This window comes from Erinaceus europaeus, chromosome 3, assembly GCF_950295315.1.
Source record: "Erinaceus europaeus chromosome 3, mEriEur2.1, whole genome shotgun sequence".
NCBI lineage: Eukaryota > Metazoa > Chordata > Mammalia > Eulipotyphla > Erinaceidae > Erinaceus > Erinaceus europaeus.
Window position 1 is genome coordinate 96,081,438 of NC_080164.1, and position 18,947 is coordinate 96,100,384.

An 18,947-nucleotide genomic window follows, 5' to 3' on the forward strand; every position below is an offset into this window, starting at 1 on the left:
GCCCAAGTCTGGAAGTAACCCAGATGTCCAACAACAGATTGAGTAGCTAAGTTAAGGTATAGGGAGCTGGGTGGTAACACAGCGGATTAAGAGCACATGGTGCAAAGTACAAGGACCCACTCAAGGATCCTGGTTTGAGCACCCAGTTCCCTACCTGCAGCGGTGTTGCTTCACAAGCAGTGAAGCAGGTCTGCAGGTGTCTGTATTTCTCTCTCCCTCCTCCTCTCTCAATTTCTCTCTGTCCTATCCAACAACATCAGCAACAACAACAATGGGGGGAAAAAGTTATGGTATATATACATACTAGAATACTATGCAGCTTTTAAAAGAAATGAAGCCAAAAAAAAAAAAAAAAAGAAAGAAATGAAGCTTTTAAAAGAAATGAAGCCAAAGGTATCATATGCTGAGTTATAAGCCAGAAAGAGAAGTGTGAATACCAGATGATCTCACTCTGGTAGAAATTAAGAAGCAAGGAGAGTAAGAGAAAAATATAAAACAAAACTTGAATTGGAAATGGTCTATTGTATCAGAGCAAAGAGTTCTGGGGAAAGAGGGAGAGGGATAGAATAGAAGGCACTGGGAGTCAGGTGGTAGCGCAGTGGGTTAAACACGTGGCGCAAAGCGCAAGGACTGGCATAAGGATCCCAGTTGGCTCCCACCTGCAGGGGAGTTGTTTAACAAGTGGTGAAGCAGGTCTGCGGGTGTCTATCTTTCTCTCCCCTTCTCTGTATTCTTCTCCTCTCTCCATTTCTCTCTGTCCTATCCAACAATGACAATATCAATAACAATAATAATAATAATTTAAAAAAAAACAAGGACAAAAAAAAAGAATAGAGGGCACTGGGGGGCATAATGATGGAGAGGGACTTAGGCTGGGGAAGAGAGTGTCTTGCAGACACCAATCATGGGGCGATGAGAAGTTATATCCATGTGTTAACAACCACACTGGTGGTCCAGGAGATGGTGCAGTAGATAAAGCATTAGACTCTCAGACATGAGGTCCTGAGTTCAATCCTCGGCAGCACATGTACCAGAGTGATGTCTGGTTCTTTCTCTCTCTCTTGTTTTCCTCATAAATAATCTATTTTTAAAAAAAAAAAAACAAACTATACTGTAAACCATTAACCCCTGTCCCATAGTGGGGAAAAATATTAAATACATATATATGTATACAAACATATATATATATATATATATATATGTTTGTATACATATATACAAACATATGTTTGTATATATGTATACAAAATATATGTATATAAATATGTATATAAATATGTATATAAAAATATATAATATATATATAATATGTATATAAATATGTATATAAAATATGTTTGTATATATATATATATATATATATTCATATGTGCCTTATTTTAGTAAAGCTATGATCTATAGTTATTTTTCCTCATGGTCTCCAGGGTCCTAGACTGATACACAGAAATAATCTGTTAAAACAAGTATTCTGATTGAACGTCACCTTTTGATTCAGTGGAGATATAGTGTCAATGGCAGAATCAACAGGAAAAATCTGAATCCTCTGTTCTGTATAGGTGTGGAAGTTCAGAAGAGCTGTCACAAGATCTTGAACAAAAGCCAGGGCCTGACCAGCAAGATCCCGCATCTTCAGCTTTAAAATGAGACGTTTATATAGTTAAAAATCACCCCTCAAGTCAAAGGGAACCCTCCTACACTACTGGTGGGAATATCAATTGGTCCAACCTCTGTGGAGAGTAGTTTGGATAACTCTCAGAAGGCTAGAAGTGGACCTACCCTATGATCCTGCAATTCCTCTCCTGGGGATATATCCTAAGGAACCCAACACACCTATCCAAAAAGATCTGTGTATACCTATGTTCATAGCAGCACAATTTGTAATAGCCAAAACCTGGAAGCAGCCCAGATGCCCAACAACAGATGAGTGGCTGAGCGAGTTGTGGTATATATACACAATGGAATACTACTCAGCTATTAAAAATAGTGATTCCACCATTTTCAGCCCATCTTGGATGGAGCTTGAAGAAATCGTGTTAAGTGAAATAAATCAGAAACAGAAGGATGAATATGGGATGATCTCACTCAGGCAGAAATTGAAAAACAAGATCAGAAGAGAAAACACAAGTAGAACCTGAACTGGAGCTGGTGTATTGCACCAAAGTAAAAGACTCTGGGGTGGGTAGGGGGGAGAGTACAGGTCCTGGAAAAGGATGACAGAGGACCTAATGGGGGTTGTATTGTTATGTGAAAAACTGATAAATGTTATGCATGTAAAAACTATTATATTCACTGTTGACTGTAAAACATAAATCCCCCAATAAAGAAATTTTTTTAAAAAATCACCCCTCAAATTATATTCTAAGAGCTGGGGATGTGGCCTTGATGTGGAGTATCCACCTCTCATGTATGGGGCTCTGGGTTCAATCCACCATATGGGAGCAAGAAGTGACGTCTACAGGCATCCCACATGTAATGTGCCAGATCTGACCAGACCTTTATTAAAAGATAAACAAGGTCAGGTCTAGTTAGTAGTTGGATGAGAAAGCAACTAGTCAAACTCCATAGACAGTGGAGAGGTGTGCTTATGGTCTCACCCTCACCCCTTGTACCTGCAAAAAAAAAAAAAAAAAAAAAAAAAACTATGCTAGGAAGGCACTGCACTAAAAAATTTATTATTCTCAAGTAATATTATTAAATCTACTTTTGGAGAAAGCATTTCAGCTTTAATATAATTATTCTCACTTATATCTACTCATCCCATTTAAATAAACTAGGAAGTCACCAGCTTTGGCAAATAGATCTTTTCCACTTGGATCATTTAAATACAAGGTCTACCAAACTAGAAGAAATTAGTGCATCCCATAATTCAAGCCTAACATTATCTGATACAGTAGTAGGTATCTCTATTTATAATTGCATAAGTAGCAAATCATAGAACTTAAAGAATTATTTGAGTGGTCCGGGAGGTGGCACAGTGGTAAAAGCTTTGGACTCTCAAGCAGGAGATCCCGAGTTCGATCCCCAGCAGCACATGTGCCAGAGTGATGTCTGGTTCTTTCTCTCTCCTCCTATCTTTCTCATAAATAAATGAAAATTTAAAAAATAAAAAAGAATTATTTGAAAAAGCAGAAGTTAAATATAACAGCTTAGTGTTCCACACAGAGGCCTAAACAATGGTTCATTGTCATCATAAGCTCGACTTATGGCTTGACTTCATGAAGAATTCGCATTGTTGCTTTCTCAGCCAAGCAGTAACTAGACCTGACACTGTTTATCTTTTAAGATCAGGTCAGATGTGGCACACTCAGTGTGGGATGACTGTAGACATCACTGGTTGCTCCAATATGGTGCTGGGGATCAAACCCAGAGCCCCACATGTGTGAGGTGGATACTCCATATTTAAGCCACCTCCTCAGCTCCCTATACTTTTTTTTTAATATTTAATTTATTTATTCCCTTTTGTTGCCCTTGTTGTTTTATTGTTGTAGTTATTATTGTTGTTGTCGTTGAGAAATGGAGAGAGGAGGGGAAGACAGAGAGGAGGAAAGATAGACACCTGCAGACCTGCTTCACCGCCTGTGAAGCAACTCCCCTGCAGGTGGGGAGCCGGGGTTCGAACCGGGATCCTTATGCCGGTCCTTGTGCTTTGCGCCACCTGCGCTTAACCCGCTGCGCTACAGCCCGACTCCCTCCCTATACTTGTTTATGAAAAGTTTAACAAGCATATGGTTGAAAATTAAAAAAGAAAAAAAGAAAAGAAAAAAAGTAGTGCCGGGTGATGGCACACACCTGGTTGAGAGCACATGTTACAATGCACAAGGATCCAGGTTCAAGCCCCTGGTCCCCACCTACAGGGGGAAAGTTTCATGAGTGGTGAAGCAGGGCTGCCAGTGTCTGTTTGTCTCTCTCCTTCTCTATCATCTCCACCCCTCTCGATTTCTGGCTATCTCTATCCAATAAATAAATAAAGACAATAAAAAAATTTAAAATAAATTAAAAAATAAAGAGTTTTAAAAAGTCATATTTACCTGATGTTTCCTATTGTGAAGTGGAACATTCAGAGCATTATATTTATTGTACTCTATAATATAAACAAAAGCACATGTAAATTAGGCCTTTTGTTTGACACTTACAGAAAAACTGCAAAATAACAAATGTTCTGTAGCAAAATCAGCTTTCCATAAGAATTTTAATTTGTCAGAGTTACAATCACAGTACGGGACAATAATGGAATTTACCTGGGGGCAAGTGTTATTCCAGAAAAGGCAAAACTTGGTAGCTCACTTGGTAGGGTATCTAACTTACCTTGAGCAAAGTCCCACTTTTAAGTTCTAGTACCACATGAGAGTCCCATGGCAACAGAGGAAGCTCCACAGATGGCAGAGCACTGTGGTATCTCTCCCTCTCTCTCTATTTCTATCTGAAATACTATGAAAAAAAAAAAATCAACCCAAGAGTGGCAGAATCATGCATACACAAGACCCTAGCACCAAAAAAAAGTACCTTTTTGTTGTATGACTAGAATTTTTTTACCAAACAGATTTCTAATCTGTTTGGTAAAATCATGGAGATAGCATGACGATTATGCAAAAAGACTTTCATGCCTAAGGCCACCAATGTTCAATCCCAGCACAAAGATAAACCACAGCTGAGCAGTGCTCTGATTAAAAAAAAAAAAAAGAAATTAGAAATTACTTTAATTAGAATACTACCAGAGAGAAGTTGAAAGGTGTAAATAATATAAAACTGTACATAATACTTACTGGTGTCATTAAAAGGTACTTTTTCATTGATGATTGATAAGGATTCCTCTAATCTACCTGATAAATCTTCATGAAGATTTTTTAACTGTAGTTGACTGAAAGAAAAGAACAGAAAAACATATTATCACCAGCCAGACAATGAATCCTCATCTACCTGCTGTTTCAACAGCTGGCATCAAGCATTCTAAGAACTATGCCTGACATCTGTATTATTCTTAGTAGTACAGAGTTGTTAACAGAGAAAGGTAAGAAAATGAAAAGCCTCAAATCTAACCCCCAGAAGACTTCTGTTGATTAATGTAGAAGTTTGGAAGACTTTACTGCAATGCCAGTATCTTATATAATCTTAAATTTATTTCCCCAACCTGAGAGTAATTTTAGATATACTCCAAAATGACAAATTTTCTCTTTACAACACAATCAAAAAATGCTTGCTAAAAGTAGTCTTTTTAAAGTCTTATATCAACTTTAGGGACAAGGTGGTGGTGCACCTCGCTGAGTGCACATGTTACAATGCACAAGGACCTGGGTTCAAGCCCCTGGTCCCCACCTGCAGGGGAAAAGCTTTGCGAGTGCTGAAGCAGTACTGTAGGTCTCTCTCTGTTTCTCTCCCTCTCTATCTCCCCTTTCCCTCTTGACTTCTGGTTGCCTCTATCCAATAAATAAATAAAGATAATAAAAAAAAAGTCAAAGTACTATATCAACTTTATTTACCTTGAGCTCAAATTCAGATCATCTATTTTTTATTTAATTCCAAGAACACAGTTAAACCTCTAAACCATGTATGCAATCTTACCACTACAATTAAAGTGAAGTAAGAAATTCATTTAATGGGACTATTAAAAACTTAAGCACAAGGCCAGACAGGTAGCTTACTGGTAGAATGCAGGTCTTACATGTGTGAAGCCCTTCAGTTAATCCCCAGCACTGCATATGCCAGTGATATTCTGGCTTCCTCTCTCTCACACTTGTTAAATAAAACTTTGAAAAAGAAAGAAAAGCCTAAAATATATGTTATTTATCATACAAATGCTGGAGTATGGTTTTTTTCCTTTATTTTTTTTCTTTTAGCTAGAGACTGAGAGGAAGGGAGAGGGAGAGGGCCCACAGCTCCAAAGGTTCCTTCAATGCAGTGGGGGCTGCGCTCAAAACCGGTTTGTGTGCATGGCAAAGCAACACACTACCTAAATAAGCTATTTAACCAGCTCTGGAGTGCTTTCACGCCAACATTTATCAACATTTAAGATTTTAAGATTTAGCTATTTGGGGCCAGGTGGTGGCGCACCAGGTTGAGCAAACACATTACCATGCACACAGACCCAGTTTCTAGGCCCAGGTCCCCACCTGCAAGGGAGAAGCTTCACAAATGGTGAAGCCATTGTGCAGGTGTCTCTCTCTCTCTCTCTCCCCCCCTCTCTCAATTTCTCTCTGTCCTGTCAAATAAAGAAGAAAGAAAGAAAAGAAAGGAGAAAAAAAAAGACAGAAGAGCAAGGAAGGAAGGAAGGAAAGAAGGAAGAAAGGAAGGAAGAAAGGGAGGGAGGGAGGGAGGAAGGAAGGAAGAAAAGAAATTAGTCTTTACAAAATTGGTATATAATCAGCATAATAAGATGGCTGGTACAGTGATTATTAAGTCATTTTTCCACGGGACTACCCGAAGGCATACTCTTTAGAAAGGTCTAAAACAGAGTATTCAGCCCAAAGCATAGGAACCCAAGCCATCACCAATCATCTGTACCCAGAGAACTAATACATAAGCCACTCTACCAAGAATGGGTATGGCCCCAGAAATAAGAATAAGCTGAAAAGATCTCCAGTTACTATAAACTCACATTTCAAATATGAGAAAATTAAGACAAAGGAACTGCTAAACTCAAAACTCAAAGTTCTGAGTCTAATCTCATGGTCCTCTGAAATCTGATCTTCCACATACCATTCTTCTGTTCGAAGTCGACATTCTTTGGCCTCCTTTTCTAGAGTCTGGGATTTTACCTGAATATAAGAATAACAAGAAAAGTCGATGGCTCAAGCTGTAGATAACAGAGAACATTTAGGAAAGACTTCTTCTTCTAGCGTTTGCCCTTCTTCAAGCAATTCTCACCTTGAATGTTTAGCTTTCTGTTCCATTAAAATACACAAGCCTTCAATCCCTAATACCACAAGCTAGAATTGAGCAGTACTCTGGTTAAAAAACAACAAACAGGGCAGGGTGGGTGGTGCACCAGGTGAGTGCACATAGTACCATGTGCAAGGACTTGGGTTCCAGCACCTGCTCCCCATCTACAAGGGGGGACGCATCACTAGCAGTGATGCATGTCTGTGGGTGTCTATCGTTCTCCCTCCATCTCTATTTCCCCCTCCTCTCTCAATTTATCTCTGTTCTATCAAATAGAAAGGAATAAAAAAAAAAAGGTCACTAGGAATGACATATTTGTAGTGCTGGCAACAAACAGTGGTCTGGGAGGTGGCACAGTGGATAAAGCATTGGACTCTCAAGCATGAGGTCCTGAGTGCAATCCCTGGCAGCAGATGTACCAGAGTAATGTCTGGTTCTTTCTTTCTCTCTTCTCTTTTTTTTTTTTTTAAATATTTTATTTAAAATTTTTAAAAAAGTAAAGTACACAAACCATTACAAAAGCATTGACTACACGTCTTCACCAACAGTAGGGCTTACTTCTAGTTTAGCCTTGTCATTCTGTAGCTTCTCAATGGTTTCCATGTATTTTCGCGTCAGACCATCTACCACAGCTTGGTGCTGCGCTGCCTCTGTCTCCAGAGCAGTCAGCCGACTCCTCAACTCTGCTTCCACATGCTTATGCTGCTCATCAGCTTCAAAAAACTGAAAAGATTAAGAAAAAAACAACAGCAACTCATTCTTCATGATTCCATATGTTCATCTCACAAAACCTGTACAGGGTGGTAGCTTTTTTTTCTTTTTTCTTTTTTTTTTTTTTAACCAGAGCACTGCTCATCTCTGGCTTATGGTGGTGCAAGAGATTAAAAGCTGGGACTTTGGAACCTCAGGCATGAGTGTCTCTTTGCATAACCATTAAGCTATCTACCCCCGTAACCATTTTTCTTTTTCTTCTTCCTTCCATTGCTTCTTTCTTTCTCTCCTTTCCTTTTCTTTTTTATTAGACAGGACAGAAAAAAATTGAGGGAGGGTGAAGACAGAGAGGGAGAGAGAAAGAGAAGCACTTGCAGACCTGCTTCTCCAATCATGAAGCTTCCCTCCTGTAGGTGGGGAGTAGGAGCTCACATGATAACAAGTTCACTCAATTTGGGTGAGCCAGCCCACTATTATTTCCATCTTACAGCTAGAGATACTAAACCTAAAAAGGGCTGCAATAACTTGTCACATGCCCCATAGTAGAAAGGAGACCTTTCTACTATGAAATGGGAACCTACTCCAAAACTTACACTTCTCCCTCCCAATCGCAGGAATTTCTATTTCAAACTATCTCTAGAAGAGAATTTAATTCACTGTTGTATCCTAGCGTTTCTAGTAGGATAACTTCTATAAATAAATAACCAAAAATCAAGTTGATGTTATTCCCTCAAATAAGTATAGCTCCTTCTCCCTAGTAAGAACCAACTGCTGCCTGGGAAGACAGCATAATGGTTGTGCAAAACAACTTTTTTTTTTTTTTGCCTCCAGGGTTATTGCTGGGGCACTGCTCCTGGAGGCTCTTTTTTCCCCTTTTGTTGCCCTTGTTGCTTATTGCTGTTGAGGTTATTATTATTGTTGTTATTGCTGTTCTCATTGTTGTTGGATAGGACAGAGAGAAATCGAGAGAGGAGTGGAAGACAGAGAGCTGGAGAGAAAGATAGACACCTGCAGAACTGCTTCATTGCTTGTGAAGCGATCCCCCTGCAGGTGGGGAGCTGGGGGCTCGAACCGGGATTCACCATGTGTGCTTAACCCACTGCGATACCACCCGACCCCTGCAAACAACTTTTAGATCTGTGGCTCTGAGCTTCCCAGGTTCAATCCCTAGCAACACCATAAACCAGAGCTGAGCAGTGCTCTGGAAAAAAATAAATAAATAACTGCTAATTAAGAATTATAAATAATTTAAAAAAGACTAGGGAGATAGCATAGCAGTTGTATAAAAAAAACCTTTCATGTCTGAGGTTCCAAAGTCATAGGTTCAATCCCCAATACCACTATAAGCCAGAGCTGTTAAGTACTCTAGTAAAATAAAATAAAATGTGTTAACACAAATTCGATGAGGTAAATCATAATAAAACAAAATGAAGTAAAATATGTTAACACATAATTCGATGAGGTAAAACATTAACATTTTTAAAAGTTTTTTAAAAATATTTATTTATTTTCTCTTTTGTTGCCCTTTTTTTTATTGTTGTTGTTATTGTCATTGTCGTTGGATAAGACAGAGAGAAATGGAGAAAGGAGGGGAAGACAGAGAGGGGGAGAGAAAGATAGACACCTGTAGACCTACTTCACCGCCTGTGAAGGGACTCCCCTGCAAGTGGGGAGCTGGGGGTTCGAACTGGGATCCTTACTCTGGTCATTGTGCTTTGCACCATAGTGCGCTTAACCCGCTGCACTACTGCCCAACTCCCAAAACATTAACATTTTTAAAGTCTGAGAATTAGTGCATACTTACTTTCCATCATTTGAATATACTCACTATTTCAACAACAACAGAAACAACAAAAAATCAAGAGGCACAGTGATACACAGTACATTATGACTCTTAAAACACACAGAATAATTTGGGACACACTGGTTATTCAACATCTCATAAATATCTGGCAGCATGCCATAAGTGAAATTCTGTCCTGGAGCTGGACATGTAAAACTAACAATGTCCAGGGCTGTGGAAAGAGCTTATGTGGATAGTGTGTTGCTCTGTCACCAGAGGACTGAGACTGGTCACCAATGTATTGAAGGAAACTCCAGTGCTGTGGTCTCTTTCACACTCTCTATCTCTGTCATATTAATAAACAAAGCACACCATCCATACCATAATAAACCCTACAGACTAATGAGGAGACATAAAAGCTAACTTAACTCATAGACAGAAGTTAAAAAATAAGAACAGAAGGGAAAACACAAAGCAGAATTTGGACTGGAGTTGGTGTATTGTACCAAAGCAAAAGACTCTGGGGTGAGGGGGAAGGCTCAGGTCCTGAATCATGATGGTCCTAGAGAAGGAGCTGGTGGGAGTTGAATTGTGATGTGGAAAACTGAGAAATGTTACACATGTACAAACGACTGTATTTTACTGCTGACTGTAAACCATTAATCCTCCAGTAAAGAATTTTTTTCAAAAGCCAACTTAACTGGCAGAAAATTAAAAAGCAAATCGTACTTATTGATAAATATCCACTTAAGTGATCCATCCATAAAGTAATACTGTTCAGTATATTTCTGTATTAATTTATAAAGTTATCCTTCTGTTTTCTGAAGAAATGCGCATGCCAAGTGTAAGACATAGGATTTAAGAAATGAATAAATGACTGACATACATACCTAGAGCACATAAAATACCCAAATACACACAAGACACTTCAGCTACCTCACTTTCCACATTCCACACAGCCCATACCCATTTTTTCATTTACACAGAAAAACAGATTTTCTCACTTGTATGTGCAACCGTTCATTCTCTTCTATCTTCTTTTGTAGATCTTCATCAAAGACACTCTTCTGCTCTTGACTCAACTGAGAAGATTCTCCACTTTTCTGATGGAAAGAATAAGTTATGTCCACATAACTTTCATCCTCTAGAGAAACATCCTAATGACACTGATTCTCTATCACCTTAGTAGCTTGTCTCTTCTATGTGTTCACCATTCTCAAACAATCCTGCAAAAGGTACACAGTCCATCATTTAACTTTTCCTATGTGACATAAGCTGGAATTGCAAATATTGCAATGGGCAAGAAAGCTTTAAAGAGAGCGAGAATAAATGAAATTTGTTATTCTTTGTAGATGAATTTAGTAGTAGTTGTGTTGAAAGACAGAGCAGACTGAGAAAACTAGCAAAATAAATATCCCAATAAGTACATCAAATTAAAGTGAGTTTTAGTAATTCCATGAATCTGTTTTAGTAATTCCATGAATCTGTTTTGTCCTGTTTCCTAGTTATTTAAAATTACCACTATAGTGAGTTCTTCCAACTAGGGGAAGTGTGTGTATAAAGGTATTATTAATACAAGATTATGCTAACTGCCCATCACACAGCAAACACACCCTAAGCACTTCTACATGATCCCATTTAATCCTCACAGCAAACCTGAAAATATCACCTCTTATGTTGATGCAGAAACTTAAGGTTTCAAATCTGGAAAAAAAAAAATGTATATCCTGGTTCTTTCATCATAAAACTGTATATGGCAGACAGAAAGATCAAATCTGGATTTAACTGCAAAGTCTGTGTTCTTTTACCCATGGTATTTCAGAAGTGATGTAGGCATTCTTAGCCTTCTATCATTCTGTTGTCACTGGCTTAATCTACAGTATGTGTGGGGTTGCTATTTTATGTGTATAGAATATACATAAAGCTTAAAAGACTCATTTACTAGTTCTTGCTATCACAGCCCCAAAAGCAATGTCTTAATCACAGAATATTCAAAAGTACCAGACTATCCATCTTAGAGCAGTTAAGACTACTGCCTCACTACATAAAACCATAAGGAAAGTAAGCTATTTTTTAAATTAAAAAAAATAATAATACCAAATTTTCCCTACAATAAACACTAAGGAAACAGACCAAGAGAAAACTTATAAAGTTAAGGTATGAGACTTTGATCTGCTATTTTGACAGGCGCAGTTACACTGACAAGTGTTTCTTATTTTATTTACTCTACCCTGGGTTAATGGCAACATTGTGCAACTAAACAATACAAATAATTTTGACCAGTATGAGATATTTTATTCATTTTCCTCAGCCACTAAATTAACTATGTGCATAATGGCTCCTAAGAAATTCTTCAAAGCTGATTTAAACATGAGAGTGCCTGTAATATTTAGTATATTTTAGAGAATGTTTGTTTTCTTCAAATATCAAAGTGTAACAGAGTATCAGAGAATTTGGATGTGGGGTTCTTCTATCAAAACTAGGATAGTCAGTAGATGTTAGTACCTAACCACAAGGTCACACTAACTTGCTGCTATTTGACCTACCTTGTTTTTCTTGCCCCGGGGTTCACTTAAAGCCAATTCATCCTGAAGTAATTCTACTCTCTTGGCAAGCTGCAAATTTCGAAATGTCAAACTATCCATTTCCTGTTGTAGTTTTCTCAATGATTGATCCTTCATTTTCAGTTGTTCCTACATCAAAATGAAAACAGACTTTTCACTATAATTTACCATAGGTTAAAGATAAGGGCAGAAAAAAAAAAAACCTTTTTGCTTCACCAAAATATAATTAAAACCTCTTTTTTTTTAGGGACTTCAGGTAGTATACTTATCATTCTAGTGCTTTCATTTTTAACTGTCTACTGTTAAAAAAAAAAAAAAAAAGGCTAATTTTCTGGCCAAGGCAATTTTATAACAAATAAGTACATAAAATCTAAACGGGGAGGAGGGACACAAAAAAAACTAAGCATAAATTTTATTTATTAAGAATAAAATTGGGTGGAGGGTAGATAGCATAATGGTTATGCAAACAGACTCTCATGCCTGAGGCTCCAGAGTCTCAGGTTCAATCCCCCATACCACCATAAGCCAGAGCTGAACAGTGTTCTGGTTAAAAAAAAAAAAAAAAAAAAGAATAAAATTAAAGTGGACTGGTAGATGGTATAGTGGCTAGAATGTTAAGCGTGAGGTCCAGAGCACAATCCCCACTATCATATGTGCTAGAGTGATGTTCTGGTTCTTTCTCTCCTTTTAATAAATTAAAGAGGCAAGGATAGACAGCATAACGGTTATGCAAAGAAACTCTTGTGCCAGAGACTCCAAAATCCCAGGTTCAATCCCCCATACCATCATGAGCCAGAGCTGAGCAATGCTATGGTAAAAAAAAAAAAAAAAAGAAGAAGAAGAAGAAGAAGAAGAAGAAGAAGAAGAAGAAGAAGAAGAAGAAGAAGAAGAAGAAGAAGAAGAAATTAAAAAAAGAAACAAAATATAGAATCTAAACAACACGCCTTCTGGTTGCCACTATTTTTTAATACTACAAATGAATAAGAAAACAGGCAACAGGCAGGGGAAATAACTTACTTAGTGTGCTGCTTTGCCATGTGTGCCACAAAGGTTTGAGCCCAGCACCCATCACATTGAAGTGTGGTCTCAGTGCTGTGGTCTCTTTCACTCTCTGACTCTTTGTCTCTATCTAAAAATAAAATAAAACAAATAGAAATGGAGAAATGGGATACTAGATAAATAGCTTTACTCTGGTAGAAAACATATAATATATATATATATATATATACTATATTTTGCTGTTGATGTTCCAACATCTATTTTTAATCTTATTTTTATTTATTTGGTAATGACAGAAAAAGAGAGAGGAGTGAGAGAGAAACATCACTCTGACAGATGTGTTTCTAAGGCTCAAACTTGGAACCTTGTGCTTGAAGGTTCACGTCTTACTCACTCCACCTCCAAGGCTACAGATATACCCACAATTCTGTGTTCACTAGTAGGCCTAATACTGTATATTTAAAGAGCTGCATTTGTATTATTATACTTTCAATAGCAAGTGAAAAACCACTGTAAAATTAAGATGTCAAATTTTAATGACAGGTGATTTAAGTATATTGAAGTAGCAATGAAAAAAAAACTTCTGGTGTCTATAGTTTCTTGAAATAATTTGTATTTTGAGAGCAGAACCAGAAAAATTGAATGTTTCTGTTAAAAAATTTTTTTGCTATTGTTTATAGCAATCTTTAATTTTTCACTTGATTTCAAAGGTAAACTTATGCTCAGTTAATGTCCACATTATACATCTCTAACTACAGAAATTTAGAATCAAGGGGCTTGAGGTTCTAAAGTCCCAGGTTCAACACCCTAAACCATCATAAACCAGAGCTGAGCAGTGCAGTGGTGAAAAAAAAGAAAAAGAATTGGGGTTGGGTAATAACTTATAGGGTAGGGCACACATATTATTGTGAACGAGATTCTATGCTTAAACCATGGGCTCCCTGTGATGTCCCATGGACAGTGCAGTGGTGTGTAAATGTCTCTCCCTCTCTGTTTTTCCCTTCCTCCCTTTCTTCTCTAATTATACATGGTTTTTGTTTTGTTTTGTTTTGTTTTTCCTCTAGGGCTATTGCTGGGACTCAGTGCCTGCACTATGATCCACTGCTCCTGAGGATTATTTTTTCCCCTTTCGTTGCCCTTGTTGTTTACCATTATTATTGTTGTCATTGTTTACCATTATTATTGTTGTCATTGTTGTCGTTGTTAGATAAGACAGAGAGAAATGGAGAGGAGGGGAAGACAGAGAGGGGAGAGAAAGATAGACACCTGTAGACCTGCTTCACCACTTGTGAAGTGACCCACCTGTAGGTGGGTAGCCAGGGGCTCAAACCAAGACTCTTGCTCTGGTCTTCGTGCTTTGCACCATATGTGCTTAACCCGCTGTGCCACCGCCCGAACCCCATACAAGATTTTTTTAAGTGAACCAGCTAAGTGTCATTCAGTAGTTTCACCCATGTGCAAGTCATGGGTTCATATTCTACCACCACATTAAAAATAACAACATAAGGAGAGGACCAGCAGAATACCTCACTTGCATAGTGAGCTTCCTTACCCTGTGTGCAACCCAGGTTTGAGCCTGACACCCATCACACTGAAGGAACCTTTGGTGCTGCAGTCTCTCTCACTTCCTCTGTGCCTTTCTACCTTTTCTCTCTCTACCTTTAAAAGGAATGGGGAAGAGGGGGAATGAAGAGGTGGCTCAGTGTATTACAGTGCAAAATTTGGATGTGTGGAGCCCCAGTGGGCCCAGGTTTAATGTCCAGTACCACCATAAGCCAGAGCTGAGCAATGCTCTGTATGTGTGTGTGTGCGTGTGTCTATCTTATAAAAAATCAACATTTTTTAAAAAGAAGTTCAAATAAATGTATGTTTACTATATCCAACAACTCACTGAAGAGGCAAACCCAAAGGCTACTGTAACAGAAGACATCTTAACATACCCATATTGCAAACTGGCAAATTGTCTTCTTCTTATAACTATAGTGACCACTGCAGTGAATAGTAAAACAAAAAGTTATTTCTTTACATCTTTATAAATAATCACTAGTTGATTAACCAGTCATTAATTTCCAAAGTCACCCATCCTAACCTTTCATTTAGCCCTAGTTATTGCAATGAAGATGGTAATAATCTTACCAGTCCTTACAGGGTTGTCATAAAGACAAAGTGAGATAATGGATGTGCCTAGGACAGTGTCTGACACAATGAGTGCTCAAAAAATACAGCCTTTTATTGACAAAACCATTGTCACACCATCGGCAATGTCACAGAATCATTTTTTTAAATTAATTTTTAAATTAATTTTGGCACAGTTTTGAAATATAGAAAGATGGTGGTCCATGAGGTTGCAAAGATAAAGCACTGACCCTTAACCATGGGGTCCTGAGTTCAATCCCCAGCAACACATGTACCAGAGTGATGTCTGATTCTTTCTCTTTCTCCCTCTCCTCCTTAAAAAAAAAAAAAAAAAATGGAAAGGTATTCTGAACTCTCTAAGTTCTGAGTCTAAGGATAGCACACAATGAGACACTCTTGAGGCAGATTTCAAAGCAAAAGGACATATTCCTAGATCTTGGTTACCTGAGTGGTACAACATAAGATCTGTCACTCGCTGAGAGCTACTCCAGACACAGATAAGAGTAAAGGACATCCTAATCCTTCTGCTCTAAAAAAAGAGGCAAAGGTGGGGTCAGGTGGTGGCATGCTTGGTTGAGTACACGTTTCCATGCGCAAGATTGGAGTTCAAGCCCCCACCCCCCACCTGTTAGAGGGACGCTCAACAAGTGGTGAAGTAGTGTGCAGGTGTCTCTTTTTCTTTTCCACTCTACCTCCCCCTTCTCTCTCAATTTGTCTCTATGCAAAATAAATAAATCTTGAAAGAAAAGAGAGAGAATGATATAGATTAAATATCTAACTGAACTTACCCAAGAAGAACCAATATCCTACAACTAACTTATGCAATCAGAAATATCACTGATATTTATCCCACAGTACTAGAAGGAAGTAGAAGCACATTTTATTTCCTTCCCTATCTTTCCCCTCCTCTGAAAAACATACTAATGGTAAAATTTATCACTCAAATGCAGGTTACTATTAATAAAGAGTTCAACTCAAAAGTAAGACGAATGAACTAAATAAGTCATACTTTAAGTCCTTGGGGGTAGCCACCAAATGAATATTAGGAATATAAATATGAATACAACATAGCCTCCCTGAGAGTAGTATCTAGTGATGAAGACAGAAAAGAAGCACCATCAATCCAGATGAACTGAGCTAAATAAAAGCCTGAGGTATAAGAAAAGTGTGTTGACAAACTGAAATAAAACTATTTTTTTATAATTTTAGCTAAGGAAATCAAAGCCTATATTTATGCCTAGCAAATAGAAAACACACACACACACACACCCCTACCTACGTTGCTGGGGACTAAGAGATGGCTCACCTAATAGAGTGCTAACTCTATACAAACTTCAGCACATTCAAGGTCCTAGGCTCAAACACCATGCGAAAGAAAGCTTCATAAGTGGTGGAAGAGTCCTGTTGTGTCTCTCTGCTCAGGTCTACTAGGTGGCTTGGGAGGTGAGGCAGTGGGGACAGTGCCTAATTTGTAAGGCTGAGATCCTAGGTTTGATCTCCAGCACTGCATATACAAGAGTAATACTCTGGTTCTCTCTTTTCCTCTCTCTCTCTCTCTTAAGCTTTCTCATAACTAAATAAAGCTTTAGGAAAAATGTCTGCTGGGAGCAGAGGAATTGTGCAAACATAAAGTCTCAGTGAGAAAACCCTGGAGAAAAAAAAAGAAGAAGAAGAAGAGAAAAAAGGAAATGCTATCACCCTCCCCTGTCACCAGTGAGTCAGTGTCAAAGTTAGGACTTTAGCCAGAGAAACAGCTGAATCCCCGGCTTGGAGCATCAGCAAACATTAACCCCATGGCACAGGTATCCTCTTGCATACCTTTAAGGAAGCAGAATTTGCTTGTTCATCCACAACACCTTTCTTCAGAACCTGATTCTGAGCCCGAAGCTGAAAACAAAGGAAGAAAAAAAAATTTTTTTAGTATAAGGTAACTTATAGCACAGAAATCACATTATTTTTACAAGCATCATTACACTGAGGGCTGGGTGGTGGCACACACAGTTGAAGGCACACATTACCTACCGTGAACAAGGATTGGGGTATGAGCTCCCAATCCCTACCTGCAGTGGCAGGGGGCGGGCTTCATGATCCGTGAAACAGATTGGCAGGTGTCTTAGCTTTTTCTCTCCCTCTCTATCTCCCTCTCCATTCTCAATTTCTCTGTGTCCAATCAAATAAAAATAAAAAGGAAAAAAAATTAATTTAGGAAAAAATGGCCACCAAGAGTGGTAGATTCATACCCTAATGTGAATGCTAGTGGCAAAAAAAGTATCATCACACCAAGTAACTATCTTTTATATAAATATAATAAAAAATATTTAGTAAGATATTAAATAGCATTCTATCATTTTACAGATAAGAACATATGGGACTGACCAATGACATAGAAATATCAATAACAGAACTGAGAATAAAATTTAGGTTTTGTGACACAGTTACCTATTAAAAACATTAATTTTTAATGTTTTCTAAATGTAATTTAAAAAAATTGGGGCTGGGTGTTGAGTGCATATGTTATAGTACGAAAGGACCTGGGTTCAAGCCCTTGGTCCTCACCTGTACTCAGAAAGGGAAAGCTTTAAGCTTTCTGAGTGATGAAGTAGTGCTGCTGGTGTCTCTCTGTCTTTCTCCTGCTCTGTCTCTCCATTCCGGCTGTCTCAATCCAATAAATAAATAAATAAATAAATAAAATAAAAAATAAAATAAATACTAGGATACTGAATAGGCCATTTCCTGAGAAAGTCTGGCACACATTCATTTGGGAATAACACATACCCAGCAGGATTCTGTGCCTAGTACCAAGTCCTGCACATGGTATAACAGCAGTGGCATCAGTACCAGCAGCCTCAGGAATGGCAGGCTTGTCTTCAGGCATTAGCTGAGGCAACATACAAAAGCAACTAAAAAGTGACATCTATTTAAAATTTTGAAATAATAGGGGCTGCCATTTTAATGGGGTTTTTTTTTAATTGGACAGGACAGAAAGAAATTGAGAGGGGGGAGATAGAGAAGGAGAGAGAAATACAGACAAATGCAGATCTACTTTACTGCTTGTGAAGCGACCGCCCCTACCGCCCGCAGGTGGGAAGCTAGAGGCTTGACCCAGGGTCCTTGTGCTTTGTATTATATGCATTTAACACAGTGTGCCACTGCCTGACCCCCTATTTTTATTAGATAAGACAAAGAGAAATTGAGAGGAGATGAGAAGACAGAGAGGGAGAGTGAAAGAGACACCTGCAGACCTTCTTGCAGTGTCCCCCCTGCAAGTGGGAAACAGGGGCTTGAACCTGCATCCTTGCACACAGTACTGTGTGTGCTCTACCGGGTATACCACTGCCCAACATGTTTTTTATTTATTTTGATCATCTCTGAGACTTCACCACTCCAGGCTGACTTTTTTCCAGGTAGAAATATAGAGACAGAGAGAGTGACAGAGAGAGAGAGACAGAGAAAGACAACATAGCACTGAAATTTCCCTCAGAACACTAGGGGCCAGGCTCAAATCCAAGTCACATGCATATGAGAAAGTCAGCACACTATCCAAGTGAGCTATGTGGCGGGTCCTAACATATAAAGGTTAATTACACACCAAATATTAAGTTCTAAATGTTTTATATTTATTAGCTCATGCTCACAGTCCCACAGTCCTATGAGCCAGGCACAAAATCATCACCAATAATTTTTTTTTCCCCCAGCAGAGCACTGCTCAGATCTATCAGTGAAGACAGAGAATGAAATTGGGAACTTTTGCATGCAAGTCCTCTGCACAACCCCTGTGATAGCTACCCACCTCAATTATCACCACCTTACAGATGAGCAAACTAGGGTACAGAGAAGCTAAGGGGTAATGCTGAAATTGTTTTGGAATGATAACTCTA

The 18,947-nt window shown here is 38.4% G+C and overlaps 1 protein-coding gene across 1 annotated transcript in view; it reads right to left on the minus strand.

The window, feature by feature from the left end:
- The window catches only part of PPP1R21 (protein phosphatase 1 regulatory subunit 21), a 58,610-nt gene that overhangs the window by 19,825 nt on the left and 19,838 nt on the right, over positions 1-18,947 (minus strand). The window contains exons 2-9 of the mRNA XM_060188441.1: positions 16,888-16,956; positions 11,917-12,063; positions 10,375-10,473; positions 7,435-7,599; positions 6,694-6,752; positions 4,764-4,858; positions 4,029-4,081; positions 1,441-1,633 (exon numbers count right to left, since the gene is read on the minus strand). Of these exons, the coding sequence (XP_060044424.1) occupies positions 1,441-1,633; positions 4,029-4,081; positions 4,764-4,858; positions 6,694-6,752; positions 7,435-7,599; positions 10,375-10,473; positions 11,917-12,063; positions 16,888-16,956 (880 nt within the window). The remainder of the gene's footprint in view (positions 1-1,440; positions 1,634-4,028; positions 4,082-4,763; positions 4,859-6,693; positions 6,753-7,434; positions 7,600-10,374; positions 10,474-11,916; positions 12,064-16,887; positions 16,957-18,947) is intronic.